This window comes from Onychomys torridus, chromosome 19 (genome assembly GCF_903995425.1).
Source record: "Onychomys torridus chromosome 19, mOncTor1.1, whole genome shotgun sequence".
Taxonomy (NCBI): Eukaryota; Metazoa; Chordata; class Mammalia; order Rodentia; family Cricetidae; genus Onychomys; species Onychomys torridus.
Window position 1 is genome coordinate 36,327,911 of NC_050461.1, and position 21,903 is coordinate 36,349,813.

Here is a 21,903-nt window from a genome sequence, read left to right on the forward strand (position 1 = left end):
AATTATTACAGAGAACAAAGAGAGTAAGTAGCAATGCCATAGCTGGTGTGAACAGCATGTAACTTCTAGGAGGGTATGGGCTAATGCTTTCTATTTTGCTTCTAATACTTAGCCAGATGGCATGCCAAAATTCTCTTTTATATTTTTAACGGTTTTCAATTAATAATTCATTGATTCAGCCAATATTCATGTGGGTCTTGGCATTGAACCTAGTAAAGAATTAACAGCCCCTGCCTTCTAGGTGCTAAAGGACTAGCAGAAAGGGATTAATAATGTTATGGAAAGCCTCCAAGAGAAGGAAGCATCCGAACCGAGTCCTCTAAGCCCCATCATAATGCCAAGTTCCTTGTAGGCAGAGGGGCGTAGGACGCAAAAAGAAAGGTGAAGAGAACAGGGATGAGAAAAGAGGTTAGCAGAATTGTGACTGAAGGGGAAAAGAAGTAAGCATTGGCCTGCAAAAGCCCCTCCATGTCATGGATAAATGTGTACTTTATCCTGAAGGATATGGGATGGTAGCAGTTAAGACCGGAAGACTTTTAGCCAGAAAAGAAATACACCGTGGTCTGGTATTCCCATCAGGATGGACTTTGCAGGATCTAGGTGATGAGTCTCGACTGTGAATCAGGATTCTCGCTCTGTTGAGCAACCAAGACACAAGCTGCTAATCATCACTGAAGGCAGTGGTGGCTTGGAGGATGAGGGGAGAGATGAGGTCTAGAAATGAGGTGGCATTAACAGGGGTTAGAAGAGAAGGTGAAGAAGATTCCTAGTCTCCAGCCACATTCCAGCACCTGTCTCTTTATCTCCCATTAAAATCACTCCACCAGGCAGGCAGAGCAGTTCTTTCTACTTATTAGAAGGGAGAACAACCAGAAGTAATTAAATCGCTTCTTCAACATCAGTAAATGCTAGGCTAGACCCAGGGTGTGAAGCTTTCTCTGATTCTCAGGGTAAGGGTCTTCTACTTCACATGAAAAAGTCTTAGAACTCTACTGGGCATTACAATGATGGAGCCAGTTTTAAGACAAAAGCTGCAAACAGAACCTCTCAGAGGCCAGATGATCCTATATTTGTTAATATCCAAAGGAAGGGGGAAGATTAAAATAAGATCCCTATCCCAACCAAGTACCCAGACACTTAGCAGATAATAAAAGAGTACCTCTAGGTGCACTCTGCCGTGGGTCCTATCTGGTAAGCGGCTGCCTTGTTTGGTACCCAATGAAGACAGAAATGGCCGCCAGCCAGGTTGTGAATGTTTTTATGGAGGAAACAGAGAACACATGTTATAACAACAGCAAAACAGAAGCATGGACCTGGAGCAGAGCTCTACAAAAGTATCCAGTGGATCTAAAAACCTAGAACAAGGGATAGAAGAGCAAGTGAACTACGATCATCATGAAATCTCAAATAGCTATTACACAACCATATCTCATAGTTAAATGATTATTTCGTAAGAGAAAATAACCTCTTAAATAACTTCTTAAAACCATTTTCCCCCTGTGATTGATTGCCCATTCATTAGATTATGCCTGGGAATTCCGTTTTAAAAAACTAAACGTTCAAGAGGAAAGCTCTTAAGACAAAAGGTCTGTTTGCGCTAAGTGAGTAAGTCCTTGATCCTTTGACAGGAGAGAAGGTAGGACCACTTCTGAGCACTGCTTCAGAGGGGCCAGGGAGCAGCCATTTCCCAGAGGGTGGCCAGGCACTTTCAAGATCAAGTGCTCACCTGGGCCATGTCTCCCTCTCCATCCCCTCAAAGCCTAGGCTCCTGTGCTCAAACACTGGAGTTCCTAGAAACACATTACTCTCTCCTTCCTGCCTCTCTTACCACCAGCTCTTCTTCCTGCAACTGTGGTTCCTGTAATCAGTGATTAAATGGTCTCATTACATTTTCCTCTTGTGGATTTTGATGGTGGTGGTGGTGGTGGTGGTGGGTTTTTTTGCTTTGTTTTGTTTCGAAGCAGGGTCTCATGCAGCCAAGGCTGGCCTCAAACTCTCTACATAGCCAAGGATATTAAACTCTTAATCCTCCTGCCTCTATCTCCCAAGACCTGGGATTACATTTGTATGCCACTATCCCAAACTTCATTAGATGTTCCTTCTGGGTTGTTCCAGGAAATTAAGACTCAATAAATAACAATAACAACACGAGTTCAGAAAAATAATAGTATTTCTTATTTTACTTAATGCTTATGTACTTTCAGTCCTGTTAAGAACAGTCATCGCACTTTTATATTTTAAGCTACCCTCCCCAAAAATATGTTCACAGAAAGGGATGGTTAATGTCCTTTTAAATATGCTATTCCTTTAATGGGCAAGTATCCAGAGACCCTTTTTGGTTAAGTTAATTAGCTCAGCCCTGGAGGGGCCTACTTAAACCCTACTAGGGAAATCAGTATCTCAACACATCCACACCATGCAACAGAAAGTGGTCCCAAAGAGTGTGTAAAGCCCACTCCATGAGCCAGGGTGGAGTGGGCCCTCCGTCTAAATGCTACTAATGAAGAGAAAGTCATAACATCTGACCACACACCAAACTCAGCCCACCAGACATGCATAAAACCTAACAACTGGGCTGTTAAGAAGCATTTAACGCTGCTTTCCAGTTTAGACACACTCACAGCCCTACTTTTTGTCCTAATTGGATCGTCATCAATAAAGCCACTAGAGTCAATTTTTCGAGATTCCAACAGAAATTCTACTAAACTTACTAATGCCCAAAGGGAAATCTCTATAGCTGCATTTGATTGTAGAGTGTTACTATCAAAGATAAAATGAGATGGAGTGATTTTTTTTCCGCTCTCTCTCACATTGTAGGAAAATGTGAAGTCACGTTAAAGACATACATACCTTCTACGAGCATCAGACAAGAACATGGCTCACTTGAGACGATAGTTCTGGCAGATCAACCTTTTTCCTCCACAGTATCAGATGTAGTATAAGTTCTGAAGCTTAGAAAGCACCACAATCCAACTATGGCATAGCTTTGGTCTGTGACTGACACTCTCAAAATAGAGAATTTGCCAAAATGAGCCTTTACAATGAGTGAAAAGACATCTTAGGGAAGGAGCAGTCATAATCTCACTTAAAAGAGTTACTCAGCTACTGGGTTGAGAACAGGCTGTTAAGGGCCGCTGTTGCCATGGTCCAGGAAGAGCCAGGCAGGGCAAGCAAAGGCGATGCGAGGTAGTCAGATTTCAGAAACCATTTAACAGATGCCAACGTGATGGAATGTTGGGTAAATGAGGAAAAGAGCAGGGTCCGTGAGTTCAAGGTGGGTATGAACAACTAGCAAGATGGATTTGCTGTTGAAACAAGGAAGGCTGTGGTGGAACAGAAGTGTGCTTGGGTTAGGGAGGAGCTGATATGGTGTTTCCAGGTATAAGTTCCTGAAGAAGTCAAGGCAACTACATGGAGGAGGGGCTGGATATCTGCATTGGAAGCTTCACAGAAGGGTGTAGACTACTGATACAAACTTTGGAGTTACACCAAATACTGGATTATCTAACTAGAAAACACAACAGGACTCTTCACCCTGAGTAGAAAAAAAAATGTTTTTTCCAAGACAAGGTTTCTCTGTGTAGCCCTGGCTGTCCTGGAACTTGCTCTGTAGACCAGGCTGGCCTGGAACTCAGAAATCTGCCTGTCTCTGCCTCCTGAGTGCTGGGATTAAAGGCATGCGCCACCACTGCTGGTTTGACTAGAAAATTCTTAGCATGACACTTATAGCAAGAACCACTTTGCCTCAGCAAGGAGAGCCTGCTTCTCTTTTCTCCACAGAGCGTCTACACAATCTGACCCAATTTTAGACCTCACAGAGTTACTTGCGGTTCAAGTCAAGGCAGCTAGCTGCTCATTACAAGGCACAGAACTTGAAAGTCACTTTCCAAAACTGAGAGAGGAAAAAATTAAAGCAAAGGATCTCACTAAATGAGCAGGCAGGAGAATCCTTGGCTACATTACATACCAAAGCAACCCCATCCACTTGAGGGGCTCCAACCTCCTCCCAGCTCACAGATACCTTTTTTTTAAATAACATTCCAACAATGAATTCATTCTATAGTTTCAGGAGATAAGTGAGCTCTAGGGAATAACTACAATGCCCCCATTCTCAAGAAGATTGTTATCCTAAGTGGGAAAAAGATAAAAAGGCCTCTAATATTTGCCACAGCAACACCACTATATTGGGCAGCAGACAAGATATCAGAAGCACAGGAAAGACTAACAGGAGACCATCATGAAAAGGAATGGCCTTGCACACCCAGCCCTAAAACTGGTGACAGATATCAAACTGATATTTTAGATTTGACATGCTTGAAGTCATCAAAATGTACTTACTGGTATCTAATCCTTATAGCATTTATAAATGCTATGACTTAGAGAGAGGGGGTGGGGGAGAGAGAGAGAGAGAGAGAGAGAGAGAGAGAGAGAGAGAGAGGTGACATCATCTCTTCATGAATGCATAAGGATTTGGTCCCAAAATGCTCAGGATCAAAAAGCAACTCAGATTTTTTTTTGGAAGCTGGGGCTGGTGGGATAGTGAAAAATGAGGTGTCTTGGGGTAGGTCCAAGTCTAAGCCAAAACCTTAAGCTCTTTATGTATACCTTGTACATAGATAGCCTACACGGGTAATTGTACAGGACTTTTGATGCCACCTGCGGTTTTGACTGTGACCAAGCCCATGATGACAGGTGTGGAATTTTACACTCAGAGCATTGTTTGGGATCTATGAGCATGCATTGTGATTTGCTGACATTAACACTCTTTTCTCTCAGATGCAAAGTGGGCTGGCCGCCCATGACCCACAGAAGCATATAGAATATACAACCCCCATGTCAAGACAGACAGAAGCAGACAGACTACAACCCCTGTGTCAAGAGGAGCTCATTAGCAGTCCCTTAGTACAGCACTCAACCTATAAAGGTAAGAGTGACACTATCCACCCACACATTCCTCTCATCTGGATGTAGAGAGATTTTTGTAAAAATAAAGCACTTGTATAAAAGGCACCATCTGAGCATTCCAACATCTTGCTTTAAATTTTTATCAAGGACTTGTTCTGCCAGGAAACGTTTCCAAAAACGAACAGTTTTGTTTCAGTTGCTGTGGCAGCAAACACTTCCTTTGGAGCGTGAGAGGACTTAGCAGGAGGCCCTTGTAGCTCCCATGGCTTGCAGTGTACTGTTCTAGCCTCACATTCCTCTGCCAGGATAGTCGACTGGTGATACTTTTTCTTCATCTGGATGTATTTATACAACTCAGAGTCCAGAAAACATCCTAAAGGCTGGTGTAAATACACTACAATGGAAAAGGAGAAATACATCTGCCTATGTGGAAACACCAGGTCTGCACATTGTGCTAGAGAACAGTCTTTACTTTCACACGTCAAAAGTGGGTCTAATCAACAGCTCTCTAGGACATTTGAATCAAGCTTAAATAAAAGTGCTGCATACTTCATACAAAATGCCCAAGTTTTACATAAGCTATTGTTGAATCTTCAGTATTCTATTAGGTAGATGGTGGCTTAGGAAATCTTCCTCGGAAGAGCTAAACTCTTCTGCTCAAAGGATAGACTTGAGAGTTCTTGAATTTTCTTCACTAACGGATGTTAATCATTTTAGATATCTGGGTCATGATTATCAAGGCACGTGCCTTTTTAAAAGACTCTGGTGGGGGGGTAGAGAAATGGCTCAGTTGTTAAAAGCAATGGGTGTTCCTCTAGAGGACTCGGGTTCAATTCCCAGCATTCACATGGTGGCTCACAACTATCTGAAACTCCAGTTCCAGGGGATCCATGGCATCAGGCATGCACATGATGTACATATATATCCATGCAGGCAAAATACCCACACACATAAAATAAATTAAATTCATCTTTAAAAAAGAAGTCTCAGGCTTGGCTTTGCTCCAAAGTCAGCCTTGGTGAAGGAAGAGTCCCCAAGAGCTGGCATGAGCAAAATTACTTCTAGGATGGACAAGAAAGCAGCCAGGAGTCCTGGGGTCTACAGAAATGCAGGCGAGGGGTGGAGCCCATGCATCAGGGATGAGTCAAGGGCTTTCCTGGGGAAGGGATGGTGACAGTTGTCAATATCAGCAAATTAGCATTCATACCCAAAATTTTATCAAAATGCTGGCATTAAACTTGATGAATTCCAGGGGTATTTCAGAATAGCAACAAATTCTGAATGAATCTAGATCTATAAATTAGCTGTCCTGGGATAATATTAGCTTTTTTTTTGCATAAAATACTAGATATTCTGGATATATCCAAAATGAATGGACCAGAATGTCTTTTGTCCTGTTAAAATTAGACAAAGTTCTGCTGGGGGAAGGGGGGGAGTAACTTGCTAGGACAAGAAGGGATGGAGTGCCAGTGTCCCTGGGTACTAGATGCCTTCACACACTCCATTTTTTCTAGTAATGCTTCTCCTGCGCCCAGTCCCCTTTCTCATTTAAAAGTGATGGGATGAGAGAAAAGACACTGTTCCCAGCTTCGAGTCACCTTAGAATCTAGTGTAATCCAGCTCCCCTAGTCACCTTCTCTCTTCTTGGCAATCTCCTGAGCACACCAGTCTGGCTCTCTGGAGGCTCTTCTACACCCTCCCCACCTTCTCTTTCTCAAGAAGACCCCTCTCAGGACCCAACCGTCCCTCCTTCCACTTGCCCTCCAAATACTGGCCTGTTGCGACTTCTTAGTGTTTGGGACTAGGTCATTCAGGCTGGCCTGGAACTCACTACCAGTCTCAGAATCTAGACAGCCCTCCTGTCTCAACCTCCCCAGTACCAGGATTACAGGCTTGAGTCTACACACCAAGCTTTGTTTGTTAGAACTTTATTCTGAAAGTTTGAGTGGCAACGAATATGGCAATAGACTCTTGCTCAGAGATGAAACAGTAAGCACCCACATAGCCTCTTTCCATCATGGAAGAAGATGACTTTCTTGTTTTCAAAAGCTGCCTTGCAAAACTCCACTAGAACAAGTCTGGGGTCTTTAGGAAAACAACCATCCATGTAAACACATGTTCACGTCCATGACAACTTATGATTCCTAGAGCTCACTGCGTACTGTCCATGTCTTTGTCATTAAAAAGTACTCAAAAAGGGGCCATGGATGCTTCCGTTTTTCCTCACCACGCACCCACCTATCTGCTCATTTAACCTAATTATCATTTTTGGTTTGATGCCTCTCGAGATTAACAGTATTTTAATTGTAAGTGACATCAACAAAAAAAAAGTCTAAACTCAACCTAGGCTAACAAAAACTGGTAAGGTTGGGTAATCACTAGACAGAAGACTAACACATATGATATCTCACCAAACAGCTTAGTAGGTACTGCTGCCCACTTCAAACAGATCTTAATTTTAATTGTGGTGTACGATCTTATAAAAGCTTACATTTTTTTTCAATATACAAATATCTCTTATACCCTCAAGACCACATTTTGCCCAACTGTTTAACTATGCCAAAGCTATTGCTTAAAGACTTTAAGATTGTTTCCAGCACTCATTTCTTTGGCTGTTTAGAATAGTAGGCTACATAGCCCTGAAGACCTCTGTGCCCAGTCCATGGCTATAGCACAATGGCTTTGATCATGCTGCTTTAACCACCCCAGCCTCTCTCCTATAACCGTTACTAAGGCACGCTCAGGCTCCTGCACATGTATTTGTACTAGGGTGGATTCAGTAGGACTTAGGTATTACTGAGCATCTCTAACTGTGTGGTCATGTGACTATGAAATGTCTGTAGGCTCATGTGTTTGAACATTTAAGTCCCCAGCTGGTGGAACTATTTGGGAAGGCTGTGGAACCTTTAGGAGGTAGGATCTCGCTGAAGCCTGTGGGTTGCTTAGGAGCGCATCTTGAGATTTTATGTCAAGGTCTCACTTCTTGCTCACTCTGTGCTCCCTGGCTGTGGAAACTATAAGACTAACTACTGTAATGAGTCTTTCTCTATCCCACCAGCACCCAAATAATGACATGGAGACTTCTTATTAATTATGAAAGCTCAGCCTAGCTTAGGCTTGTTCTTAACCAGCTCTTATAACTTAACCCATTTCTATTCATCTACATGCTGCCATGTGGCTCGTGGTCGTTACCTCTCCTCCTGCACGTCCTGTTTGTTCTACGTCACCTAGTAGGCACTACTTCCTCTTTCTCTCTACCTGGAAGTCCCGCCTATACCTTCTGCCTAGCTATTGGCCATTCAGCTTTTTATTACACCAATCGGAGCAATACATCTTCACACAGTGCACAAACATCCCACAACAAACCACCTCTGCCTCAATGCCTTCTCCATCCACCATATTGAGTTACGTCCTTTTTTAAACTACGAACCAAAAGGTAGCTTTCCTCGGGTATTTTGACACAGCAACAAGAAAAATAATTAATACAGGCTGTCAGAGAGGACGACGGCTAGAAGGAGAGTAGAAAACAACAACAGAGGGGGTTGGGGATTTAGCTCAGTGGTAGAGCGCTTGCCTAGCAAGCGCAAGGCCCTGGGTTCGATCCTCAGCTCCAAAAAAAAAAAAAAAGAAAAAAGAAAAGAAAGAAAGAAAAGAAAAAACAACAACAACAGAGACAACAGAGAGACATGAAAATCCACAAAGAAGCATGGGTTAAAAATGGAGATAAGGCTATAGCTCCCTTGATCAAATGTTTGCCTAGCGTTCACAAGGCCCTAGGTTCTATCCTCAGTGTGGCAAGAACTTGAATGGATATGACGGCATACACCTACCTCTAATCCCATCACACAGGCAGTGAAATTCGGAGCTAATTCAGGGTCATCCCCCACTACACAGTGAGGCCCTGCCCCTCAGCCATATAAAAATGGAGAACCAAGCCGAAGCCCATCTTTGCCAAGGTTTTCAAGAACTAAAGTCCCTTGCTTCAGTTCCTGCCCCCCTGCTACCCTCCCCCCCCAAAAAAATCCATGGCTTTATCTTTGCACAGAGCGGGAGCTACAAATGAACAGATCTGAACATCTGGGCACTCTGTGCAGCAAAACCAGCCACTGTTCTTTCTGCCCTAAGGACAGCGCCTCCTAGATTATGCCGCAGCCCAGCAAGGTGATCTGGCTTCTACTGTAACAGTCACATTAACAAGAACAGATTTGGTTCCTTGTAAACTGCCTGCTTCTCTCCAGTTTCGGAAAAGCGAGATCTCACCAGTGCATCTATGAAACATGCTAATTTAAACTGCAGGTGCAAACTCCCCTTGGTGGCTGCAGATTACTGGCTGTTTTTAAATGAGTGGAGAGTGAGGGAATGAGGGCACATCACGAGGAAATGATCTAAAGTATCTAAAGACACTGCTGACCTATACGACGCCCAAATAGCTAAAGCATGAGAGTCAAATGCCCAGAATTCCACAACCGTGATATTCCCAATGTTGCTTTGCTTTTCCTGCCTTCCAAGGATGCTAAGACTCGGGCACTTGGCTTCGCAGCTGCTTCATGGCTCATTATGGAATTGAAGAAAGTACAAGGGCTTGGGTAGGGGATACACCTAAAATCCCCACACTTGGGATGAGACAAGACGGGAAGAGTATGAGAGTTTCGGGCCATCACAGTGAGACTGTCTCAAGCAAAGTGGGTGGGGTGGTGGGTGGGGTGGTGAGAGACCTTCCAAAGCAAATGGCTGCTTGTTAGCACACTTGAAAAATGCACTTGTTCCGGCACAGAAAAAACAAATCTGTTTCTGATTCCTGACACTGGCTTCCAAATGCTGCCAAGAAAAGAATCTAAGGAATTCTTCTGCATAGACAACATACACCAGACAACTGGAAAGAGGCCTGCGCTTCATCCCAGGGAGCGTGGCTAGGGAGGGGTGGGGGCAGTTTCCAACACGCACTGCCCTCAGAGGAGCGGAAAGCACATGCCTGAAATGGTCCTCGGCCATGCTCTTGCTCTCTCTCTAACATAACTCTTTGCTATTATTAGACAAGCCAGAGGCCTTCCTAAATCTGTAACGTGTGAAGCAGAAAACAGTACCTGCGAGACCCTATCATGCGGAGCATGCAGGCAGCTGGGACACACCCAACTGCACAGAGCTGACAACTCTCCCACTCCATCAAACTGGCTTTCTAGATCTTGGAAGGCATACTGACGCTGAGAAGGGGAAGAATCCAGCCCTACGCCAATCCCTGCTTTAAAATCCCTGTTTAAAAAAAAATAAAATAAAATAAAGAACGAGAGAAAATACTATATACAATTCATTTAATTAAGGCCTACCTTCAATAGTGAATTGACTCTTAGGCGGGTAAGCAGTGTCTGCATTCATCCTTCCCATAATAACATCACTTCTGCATATTGTTTTACTTTTGTAACTCAAGAATAACACAAACAGGAGAATTTTGAAAGGTAAATCACCCACCAGCCTGCACTATCTAGTACAGTTGTTTCAAGTTCTGGCTCACACTGCGTTGACTGAAGCAAACCTAAGTTCAACTTTGTTTGTTTTTCCCCTTCTCGACAGAATTAAAGTTCATGAAGGAAACAGGATCGTCTAATGGAACATAAGCGCCAACTTTTTGTTTTGCATGGCTGGACTTGAGTAGACTTCCAATCCATCTATGTACAAATTGGCCTTACACACGCATTGTCAGGTTTCAAAACCACCTTCGAGGCAGCTGCACTGGGCAGTCACAGTACACCATAAGCCTATCACGTATAAAGCAAACTCAATTCACGGACTTCATGCATGTTCTGCTCTACTGGTTTACACGGCGTTCCCCTCAGAACCTACATCCACCAGAACTTCAACATAGGACTTGATGGGGGAAACAGGGTCCTTGCAGATGTATTCAGTCAAAATGACACTACATATGGGATCCGAGCAGGCCCTAATTAACTGGTGTCCTTAGGAGAAAGCCACTCAACACAAAAACAAAAGAGTGACATACAGAAACGGTCTCAGGAAAACAAGCAGAAACTGGAGGTGATGCTGTTACAATAAATGGGACACCTGGGTCCCCCAGAAATGGAAGAGTCAAGAAAGATTCTCTTCTAAAAGTCATGCTCCATGACTTTTTCTGGGAAGATGTTCACGACTGACTGTCTATTCACTCCAGTAAGGGCACCGATGACAAACCATAGAAGTTGTTCCCCTAAGTCTAACGGTGAACCAGTGAGGGTACTGGGACTGTTTACAGAAGCACAGTGACCCCCCCAAGGCAGCTGGGTCATTGAAACTTCCCAGCATGCGCACACACACACACACACACACACACACACACACACACACACAACCTTGGGGAGAGACCTTCTGAACCTTGTAGCTTTAAAAAAAAAAATCTGTGTGTATGTGTATATATCATGGATGAGCATGAGTGATTGTGGGTATGTACACACAGCAGCATATATGTGGATGGCAAAGGACAAGCTCAGTTGCTAGTCTACACTTTTCACCTTGTTTCAGACAGGGTCACTTATTGTTTCTACATAAGCCAGACTACTTTGCCTGCCAACTTGCAGGGATTCTCCGGTTTCCACCACCCATCATGCCTTAGGAGTGCTAGGTTTATAGTCATGCACTATGGCATCCAGATAGATTTGCAAGGATTCTGGGACTTCACATTTGCAAGGCAAACACTTTATCCACTAAGCCAACTCCCCTGCCCAAACTTTGCCATTTACTTCCTAAGCCTTGAAAGTTGCCTTGGCTTCTTGAGTCCTCTGACCCCCTTTCTTCTCTCCCGCAGAGAATATTTCATTTGGGTAGAAGTGCGTACCTGCAAAGACAATACCTTGATTTCAGAAGTCTGGCCTGTAGAACTGTGTAAGGAATTTCAGCTGTCCTAGTAAAATCACGCGTGTTTTTCTGTGAACAGCAACACTGGGACAATATTTTGCCGAAGTCCAAAAAGCAAGTGTGATTAGTGTGTGACATTGTGGTGACGTCATGGAACCCATGATTTAACGCTTATGAGACATCAGTCTGTGATGGATTAGAAAACTTTCAAACATCTACCCCATATAGGAAACGCACTTAAAGATAATATTTATAAAGATGAAGTTGGTGTGCTGTATTTAATAAATTTCTGTTTTTAACCATCTTAGAGATAACTGTGTCCTGTGTGATTTTAGTAGTAAGTATTTAATGCTAGTTTTTTAAGACAGTCATCTGTGACTATACACATATATGATGATAAACACATGGTAGCTTGCTATTAGTTATACTGTTTGGTCAGCCAGAAACTTCCATCTTGACCCATGATGGATCGCTGACTAGACAATGCGGAAACTTTACGCCATGCCTTTGTTAACCACAGGGGCCTTGGCAGAACTTCAGAAGGGCATCTTCCCAGAGACTAGGGGCTCAGACGTTGCTCAGACAAATTAATTTGGGTGGGGTGGATAGACTGAGATACCTCAGTGGTGACAGCAAACAGTGGCTAGAATTAAAGAACCTATCCATTTCACAGACACAGAACAACTGTATGCTATTCTAGCAGTAGGTAATGGCAAAGGAAGCTCCTTCTATACAGAAACTTACTAGCACAAAATTGACAGAAAGCCAAGAAAACGTGACTTTAGGGGAAAAAAAAAAGCCTCAATTAAGAAAACGAAAATTGCGTCAGTGTGGGAGGCTATCTGATTAGAATGTTTTCGTTCAGCAATTACACGGAAAAAAAAAAGGAACATGATTTAAACCAAAAGAAAGGCCATGTTTCCTCTAAGGTCAATGTTAATCACAACCACGAATTCAATAGCCCCCAGGATAGGAGCTTGCAAAGAAAGAAGCCAATTATTGAAAGCACTCCTCCCCGTCCCCCGCCGCCTTTTCCCAAGTAAAAACACCAGCCATCAACAAGTGGCCCTTAATATTCCTTCATCATGGGTTTGTCTCAACAGGTTGCACACATGATTATTACATACGTTACTGCACACCAGTAGGCTGTAGATCACAGGAAGAGTGTGAATGATCAGTAGTTTGTCTGATGCTTAGAGATCCAAAAAGGGGCTTGATCCATGCTGCTCAAGGGAATCCATGTTAGAATACGGGCACTTCAGCATCCAAGTACTCAGTTGTCATTGACTACCAGGCTTGTGATTTTTAAAACACAGAAACTGAGTCCTGGTGTTAATCGAGTCTCTACTAGAGTGAAACTGTTGTTAAGGGATGGGTGGAGGGAAAAAAAACAAAACACAATGAGGCTCCAGAAGTCACAGTCAATGGCAATTTCACACCTGTATTCAATTAAAAATTCTTAACCTTGGGGCTGGAGAGATGGCTCAGAGATTAAGAGCTCTGACTGCTCTTCCAGAGGTCCTGAGTTCAATTGCCAGCAACCACATGGTGGCTCACAACCATCTGTAATGAGATCTGGCGCCCTCTTCTGGTGTGCAGAACACTGTGTACATAATAAAGAAATAAATCTTTAAAAAAAAAATTCTTAACCTTGAGCTATCATTAGATTGTAGTGACGTCAACTGCACTGTGGAAATCATACCAAGATAGCATGTTCTTTTATCCAATAATACTGTTGACATCCTACACTGTTTTTCTCAAGAGAAATAAGTTTAAAAGAAACCATTTCATAATCCCTTTCATCAAAAACTACTTTTTAGAAATATTCAAAGTGTTTTAGACTAAATCTCCCAAGAAATCCATTACAACTCTCTATCGCAAGAATTAATTGAGAGCTGGGTGGTGGTGGCACACACCTGAAATCCCAGCACTCGGAAGGCAGAGGCAGATGGATCTCAGTGAGTTCAAGGGCAGCCTGGTCTAAAGAGTGAGTTCTAGAACAACGAGGGCTACACAGAGAAACCCTGTCTAAAAAAAAAAGAAAAAATAGAAAAGAAAAAAAAGAAAGTCAATAATAATAAGAATTGGATATTTGACTGCTTGAGGAGACAAAATGTGATATTCTTTTCATTCTTGTCTCCTCCATTTAATCAACTCTGTACCTGGCCCATCAAGAAATATCTCCAGCTTGAAGTAGAACAAAAGACTCCGGCAAGTTTTAAGATATCACAATTAGGCTGAACACCACAAAGGCAGAACCCCCACAACCCACGTCTATACAACATTAACAGACGGAGAACAAAGGACCGTCTACACAGCAAACAAACTAGGAACATCTTCTTTCCCCAAACTGAAATGCTGTCAAGAGTTTACCAGAATAGCATACACAGAAAGATATGAGCAACACAGCTCGCTTCAGTTCCGAGGAAATTCGTCCCAACTCCCTCGTTTCGACAGTCTCAAAGGAAAAGCACATTTCCACACACCCCAAGTACGGGCACTGTGAAAGGGTCGGAAGAAACATGACAATCCAAGGAATAAAATAATTGTCTAACAAAGCAAAACCACCAGTCACCCGTGAATCACTACAGATACTCAGTTACGCATCACGTAGAATACTTAGGAAGTCTTACAACCCACATGCAGCCTGAACAAGAAGTGTGTCTTCTACTGTAAAATTGATTTCGTTCCTGAAGACATGCGTTAAGGCTGGAAGCAAGGAGTCCTTCTTCCCTCCACTCTCCTCTAACTTCGTGTCTGAGTAACTCCTAACATGAACACGTCTCCTCTAGGACTCACAGAACAACACTAAACAATTCTTACATTACAGAACTTATTAAAAAACAAACAAACAAACAAACTTTATCTACAACTTTTAACCACTTTCATCTATGACAGAACAGACACAAAACATTTAAACAGAGAAATCTTTCTGTCTAAAAGAATTCCATCTCTCCAGCAGGAGGTCTTTCTTCCTGTTTGCAACCAACCAAAAAAAAAAAAAAAAAAGAACAATGACTTTTCTACTTACATACTTACTAACCTCCCTCAAATTCTAATTGCTGTGGATCCAACCCTTTGGCTGGAATGACAGTTTTCCCACAGGGACGCAAAGCCCCCTCACCTTTCAGGCAGAACATTCTTCAGCAGTTCCATGGAGGGGCTGGTGTTCTGGGAGCCGATGTGGCCTGCAGTGCTAGGCACAGCTGTCTCCCACCCACCTCTCCAGCAGCCACCGCCAGAAAGCTCGGGGCAGCCAGCCAGCAGCGCCTGTTACTACAGGAAGCCACTACCCAATCGCGGCTTTCTGGCCGGGCTGCTGACACCTCCCTATCTGTCCGTTATTTCACTCCAGGAACCAGCCCAGGGTCCTCTAGAAGAGAGAGGGGAGCCCAGGGTCAGCAGGCGCAGTTCATCCTGTCCAATGCAGCCCCGGGACCGCGGAGAGTCCATTTGTTTGAGCTTATCTCTCAGCGTTTTCCAGCGCAGCCAATGTGGCTCTCCACGTGACCAACAGCACAGAAATCGCTGGATTCCGTTTAACTGTTTGCTATTAATTACCACTTGCCACCTCGCCTCCCCGCTTCCTTTTTTGTGACATGCTCACCTCTCTTCTCTGATGTAGAACAACCACAGACTAGTGTGTAATTAACACTAAACCTTAGAATACTGAACTCTCCATATAGCTGAATATACATAAATCGGTGACAATGTATGAAACATTCGTATCAGACCAAATAGTAAATCCCATGTACACACTGACTATCATTATTCACAACGTACTAGTGCTACAGATAAAGGTATTGGTATGGAAATGTGAACGATGTCACACTTCTATGACATTGCCACTTTTTCAGATGAGGAGGTAAAGTCAGTACTGGAGTACATGTGTTTCTTTTTTTTTTTTTTTATAATTCATTTATCTTCATTTTGTTTGCATTGGTGCTTTTGCCTGCATGTATCTGTATGAGGGTGTCAGATCTTGGAGTTACAGGCAGTTGTGAGCTGCCACGTGGGGGCTGGGAATTGAACCCGAGTCCTCTGGAAGAGCAGTCAGTGCTCTTAACCACTGAGCCATCTCTCCAGGCCCGTGTGTGTGTGTGTGTGTGTGTGTGTGTGTGTGTGTGTGTGTGTGTTTCTCACAATTATGGCACAACTGGGTCATTCATTCTCTTCACTTACAGGCTAAATGCACCCTGGCAAATTCTCCATCAGAGGTTATAAATGAAAGAAAAGAAATAGTCTACAGATACTGGTTCCGGGGTACTCTGAGAGTTCCATCTGAACCCTGAGTGGCCCTGTGGGGGTGAAGAGGGGGGTCCCCTTCCCCACATACACTGTAGAGTCCCCTGACTGCAGGAAGCAACCATTGTTCACAGGCCCAGCTGCTGCTGGCGGGTCTTCCTCTGGACACCACAGGATGCAGGAAACTGACTCACAAACTATCTATCTGTACTGGGTGCCAGCTGCAGCCCTTGCTGTACAGTAGAAATGCTCTGTGCTCCTTTGCCTTTGAGCATCTGGCTCAGCCTACCCCCATTGGATGGCTCCTCACTATTCTGTACCACCAACAGCAGCTAGCCGGTAAGTTGCCTGTCCCAGGGAAGTCACTGTGCTACTTCCTATGACCCAAAGGAAATAGAAGATGAGGTCTCTGGCCAGAAGAAGTTAAGACACAAAGGACTTGAATATGAAAGGATACGCTGGGGCAGTAACTCTTAGAACCGCAAGAGCCCCCATGGCTCAGCTAGTCCAGTAAACATGAGGCAATCTGGTTACCTAAGTAGCAGCAGTGTCAAATCAAAAACACACTGGGCTCTTCCATGTCACCCCATGACCCTAACTGGTGAGCTGAGGTCATTCTGTCTTGAGTGGTCTTCAGTGTGATGTATGGATTGCAAAGGTACTCCTAAAATCTTCTTGCAAGTGAGATTCAACTTTTTAAAAATATGTATTTATTTATCTTCATATTATGGGTGTTCTCCCTACAGGTTATACCTGTGCACTATATATATGCTGTGCCCACAGAGGCCAGAAGGGGGCATTGGATCCAATGGTACTGGAGTTACAGGCCACTGTTAACGGCCATGTGGGTGCTGGGAACCAAACACAGCTTCTCTGGAAGAGCAGCCAGTGCTGTTAATAACTGAGCCATCTCTCTAGTCCCAGATTCAACTTTTTAAATAACACAGAGAAATCCCTACCTGGGAGAGTTAAGGCCCTGGAACACAGGCCCACACAGGTGGTCAGAGGAGGGGAGTATCCTGTGTATTTAAATGTACTTGATGAATATCTACAGATACCTAGATTTTTTTTTTCTGTTAGACATGACTTTATATGCAGGATGTATATTGCAGTGGAAAATAAAGAGAACCTGATTCCAATGGCATTCACATCACCGTCTAGATTGTCTCTAAGCAGACCACTGCCTGTAAATGTGAGGATTAGATTAAATGTATCGGCATACTCAAAGATTCTAGCCTGCTCCGCTAATTCTTTGGTATGATATACAGACGCATACTGTTAGGTACATCACGTCAGCTTAAAAGAAACAGTTAGATTTTTCGTGGTTTAGTGGCATAGATGAGTTGAATAGTTATATTTCTGTGGTAGAGCACTTTCCTGATGTGCCCTGGGCTGGATCCCCAACACTGCAAAGGTTGGGGGAAGGGCAGAAAGAGGGAGAAAACTGGAATAAATAATTAGGAGTCAATTCTCTAAGTAAAGCTAAGCAATAGAAGTACAAACTAATAATGATCAATGATAAATTAGATGCTAACAGGCAAGAACCTATTTATCCCTGTTAGCCACTTACAATAAAGCCCACGTAACTTGGGGTTCAAGTCACAGAATGACTATACTACTTTGTGTACACTGGATTCTATCTCCAACATTGCACAAACTGAGCATGGAGGAGCAGAAAGGTGGACCCGAAGTTTAAAGCCATCCCTAGTTACATGGTAAAATTGAATATATCCAGTACAGGATACACGAGACCCCGTCTCAAAGGGAAAAAGGGAGGCAGCATTAAATTCGTGACGTGGTTAATAGTGCCCACCCCAAATTCTCTTCTCTCTTTACAATGTGACATCACACTCACGATGTGACCTCATTTTGAACAAAGTCTTTACAGATGTGACTAAGCTCAGGAGCAAGATGAGGTGATATGGATTAGGTAGTTGGTCCCTGAATCCAATGAGAGGATCCTAGGTCAGAGAGAAAGAGATACGCAGACATGGAGAAGGGCTACAGAAAGGAGATAGGACAGACAGTAGCATCCAGGGCTACAAAGAGAAGCCCTGTCTTAGAGAGAGGAAGGAAGGGAGGGAGGGAGGGAGGAAGGGAGGGAGGAAGGGTGGAAGGGTTCCCTTATTTCTGACTATCCTACTGTGAACACATCTAAGAATAAAACATGAAAAAACATAACATTCAAACTTGGGAAAAAAAACATTAAGGACTATGCATTAAAATTATTCTGCCACTTCTGATCACTGCTGTGGGATGTTCTGTATGCTGTGAATGTGTTGCTCTGATTGGTTGATAAATAAAGCACTGATTGGCCAGTAGCCAGACAGGAAGTATAGCTGGGATAAGCAGACAAGGAGAGCTCTGGGAAGGCTGGAAGGCTGAGTGAGGAGACACCAGCCTGCTGTCCATGGAGCAGCATGTAACAGCACACAGATAAAGCCACAGAGAACATGGCAACATATAAATTAACAGAAATGGGCTGAATTTAAATGTAAGAGCTAGTCAGTGGTAGGCCTGAGCTAATGGCCGAGCAGTTTTAACTAATATAAGCCTCTGTGTGTTTACTTGGGTCTGAGCAGCTGCGGACCGGGTGGGATATAGGAAAAAACTTCATCTACAGATTACTGTTATTGAGGCAGAAAATAAATAGCTGAACTACAGCTGCGGACCGGGTGGGATATAGGAAAAAACTTCATCTACAGATCACTGTTATTGAGGCAGAAAATAAATAGCTGAACTACACAAACTCCTGTACAGAGGAGCAGGCTGCAATAATGTACATGACTCAGAATTTAGAGCCCTTTGGACAAAACAAAGATCTTCCCTGCCAACACTGAAGCCAAGGTGGTGACTTCTTTGCTCCCTTGTGGGATTACAACATCCAGCATCATGTTAAAGTTTCACATCACCTCTGCAGGACAGAGTGGTAGTCATACACACAGCCAACTTGTTGAGAGTTATCTTCCAAGCCCTCCAGTGAGAGTCAACTGTATGCAAGAATTCTGATTTCAACAGTGGGATAAGGATGAATTCGGGATAAATTTAAGTAACACAGAGAATCAGTGAGTAAAGATCGACTTGAAACTCTTAGCTCATTCCTGAAAAAAAAAAAAAATGATAAAACTGTGGAAGAGAAATAGGGAAAACATACTTTCCCCTAATAATTCTAGCTCTTCCTCTTGCCAAAATTGCCAGAGGCATGTTAGCCCAAGTTCAGTCCTAGACACCAGCTCAAAGGTCAGATGCCAGCTTGCATCTGTAATCCCAGCACTTCTAGGGGAAAACTGGACACAGAAATAGGAGAATCAACAGGGAGGTCCTATCACAGCCTCGGAAACAACAGGGGAGAACTTGCCTCAAAAAACAAGGTAGAGGATAAAGTGCTGGTGGCAGAAGCATGAGGACCTAAGTCTGAGCACACCCTACCACTGCACATATGACCTCATCAGCGCTCAGACTCTGTCAGAGAGGGACTCAGCCAGGCTTCGTCCATCATTTGTTACACCCACAGACACAGGAGAAAGAAGACACAGAATTATAGCACTGTAACTTTAAATCGGTTCATTTCACTTTTCCCTGGTTGGTTAGTTCAATCGTCCATTCGCTCCTGCTAGAATTAAACCTAGGTTTTTGACTTTTCACATATTAAGCAGACTCTCCATCACTGAAGCGTTAGGGACTGAACCTAGGTCCTCATGAATGTCCCGTAGACGCGGAGCCCCTCCTGGATAGTTTAAACTAGTCCATCGTTGTGGCGATCCCAGTCTGCCCACCCTCACGGACAGGGCAATCTGAAACACATTTTTGGTCTGAAAGCTGCCTCCTCCTCCTCCTCCTCCCCCTCCTCCTCCTCCTAACCCGATCTGGGCCTGTATCCCCAGGCAAGGGGCCTTGGAGGACATGTTGAGACAAACATGCATGGGTCTGAAATGTCTGTGGGAGGGAGATAACCCTGCTTCCGGGGCCAGCTTATCAGTGAACGCACGCAACACGTGACAATTTGCCAATGTAATATACATTGTAGTGATAAAAACCGAAAACCCTAACACAGGAAATCAGTACCGACAAGCAGGGTCCTTGTTGTGACGATATACCCGACCATGGGGGAGTTCGGGCCTTTAGAACTGGTCTGTGCAAGCAATTTGGAAAAGTCCGGAGATGGAGAATGGAGATTCCACGAGCGATCGGGGCGGGAGCCCCAAAGACTAGAATGCCAAAAGAAATACAAACAACAGCAAACCACGTTCATGCAGTTTCAGACGGGAACAAGAACTCCACTGGGAATCACACCAGAGGCCATGCGTGTCACATTCTGACAAAGAATATGGTCACATTTTCTTCCGTGTCCTAAGACATTCGTATTGCATCAGGCTAAATTTAGATTTGGTGGACTGCTTAAATCTAGTGAGGACAACATTCAGGCTGTGGCCCGAGTATCGCTGGCAACTTTCAGCCATAATTACGGTGCAAATCTGAACTAAACACAGATGAGAAAAGATCTGGAAAGCTTGGAGTTAGGCCAGAAGAGGAGCGTGCTCAAGTGGCAGACCAGAAGGACACTGATGGCGAAGAGACCGATGCTTTTCAAAGGGAGCCAGGTACGATGCTGTGGTGAGGAGAGAGCCTTGAGGACCCCCTGGGAATCAGCGCAGACTCAAGACTAGTCAGGAAAGACCTATGGAAGACTTTGCTTGAGAGGAGGCCCCTGCTTCACCTTGTAAGGCTGTGAGAGTGAAGCCAGAGCTGCAAGGGAGTCTTAGAGAGGTAAAGAGGTCAGAGCTAGCACTGGGCAAGGCACACTGCAGGACACATGCAGACATAGTCCAGGAAGGAAGTCATGTGCAGCCTGCAAGGATGCTGGAACTCCCACCATCCCCAGCTGCCAGGCTTGGAACTCTAGGACCTAACATTTCCCCCTGCTGGGTTTTGCTATTGCTTAGTTTCATCCTTCCTTCCTTTCTTTTTTTTTTTATAAATAATTTATTTATTTATGTGCATTGGTGTTTCGCCTGCAGGGATGTCTGTGTGAGGGTGTCAGATCTCAAAGTTACAGACAGTTGTCAGCTGCCATGTGGGTGCTGGGAATTGAACCTGGGTCCTCTGGATGAGCAGCCAGTGCTCTTAACCACTGAGCCATCTCTCCAGCGCCCCCATCCTTCCTTTCTATGTCTCATTTAGTCTGCTTGAAATGGGAACGCCTACCCTAGGCCACTGTATGTGCAACGCACATAACTAAAATAACAACAACAGCAATAACAACAAAAGAAAAAACAAAGAAATGGATTCATTGCTTGAGTCTCAGAAGAGATTTTAGGTAAAAACTTTGGAATAATGTTGGGACTGTTGAATGTTTGGCAGGGCTTACAATTTAGCACAATGGATTTTGCATTAGGACGCGGGCGCCAGGCCAGGGGCAGGATTTGTTATGGCTTGGATGTGATATCCCCAGGAAAAGGCTTGTGTGCTAAATGTCTGGTTCCCAGCTGGTGGGGCTACTGAACAGCATTAGATCATGAGAACACTAACTCCATCAAAGGATAACCACCGCGATGAGTTCTTAGCTGATGGCACTCTGGGGAAGTGGGCCGAGGTGGAGGAAGCAGGTCTCTGGAGGAGCAGGAACTATGAAGTCTTGTCTGTGCACCCACCCTATCTCCTGGCTGCCCCGAGGTGAGCGATGATGCCCTTTCCCCCGGGATGCCCTTCTGCTGTGGGTCTGCCTTGCCACAGGCCAAAACCATTGGAGCCAGCTGATCACCTCAAGGCAGAATAAATCCTTCCTCCTTTAAAAACAAACCCCAAATGAGTGCCTGTGGCTACCTTGCTTCCAGCTAGACCCTGCTTCATACTTTTCTAGTCATTTTGTTTTCTTTTCTTACTAAATCTGACCTCCATCCACCTTCATTC

General features: G+C 44.0%; 1 protein-coding gene across 5 annotated transcripts in view; it reads right to left on the minus strand.

Annotated features, from left to right (window-relative positions):
• Positions 1 to 21,903, minus strand: part of Nhsl1 (NHS like 1) — a 230,054-nt gene that overhangs the window by 92,963 nt on the left and 115,188 nt on the right. The window contains exon 1 of one of the 5 annotated variants that reach the window (XM_036168733.1): positions 14,873 to 14,903. The exons of the other annotated variants lie outside the window; for them this stretch is intronic. Coding sequence (XP_036024626.1) covers positions 14,873 to 14,888 — 16 coding nt within the window. The 5' untranslated portion in view covers positions 14,889 to 14,903. Of the gene's footprint in view, positions 1 to 14,872; positions 14,904 to 21,903 lie in introns of those variants that run through there. 5 annotated transcript variants of the gene reach the window in all.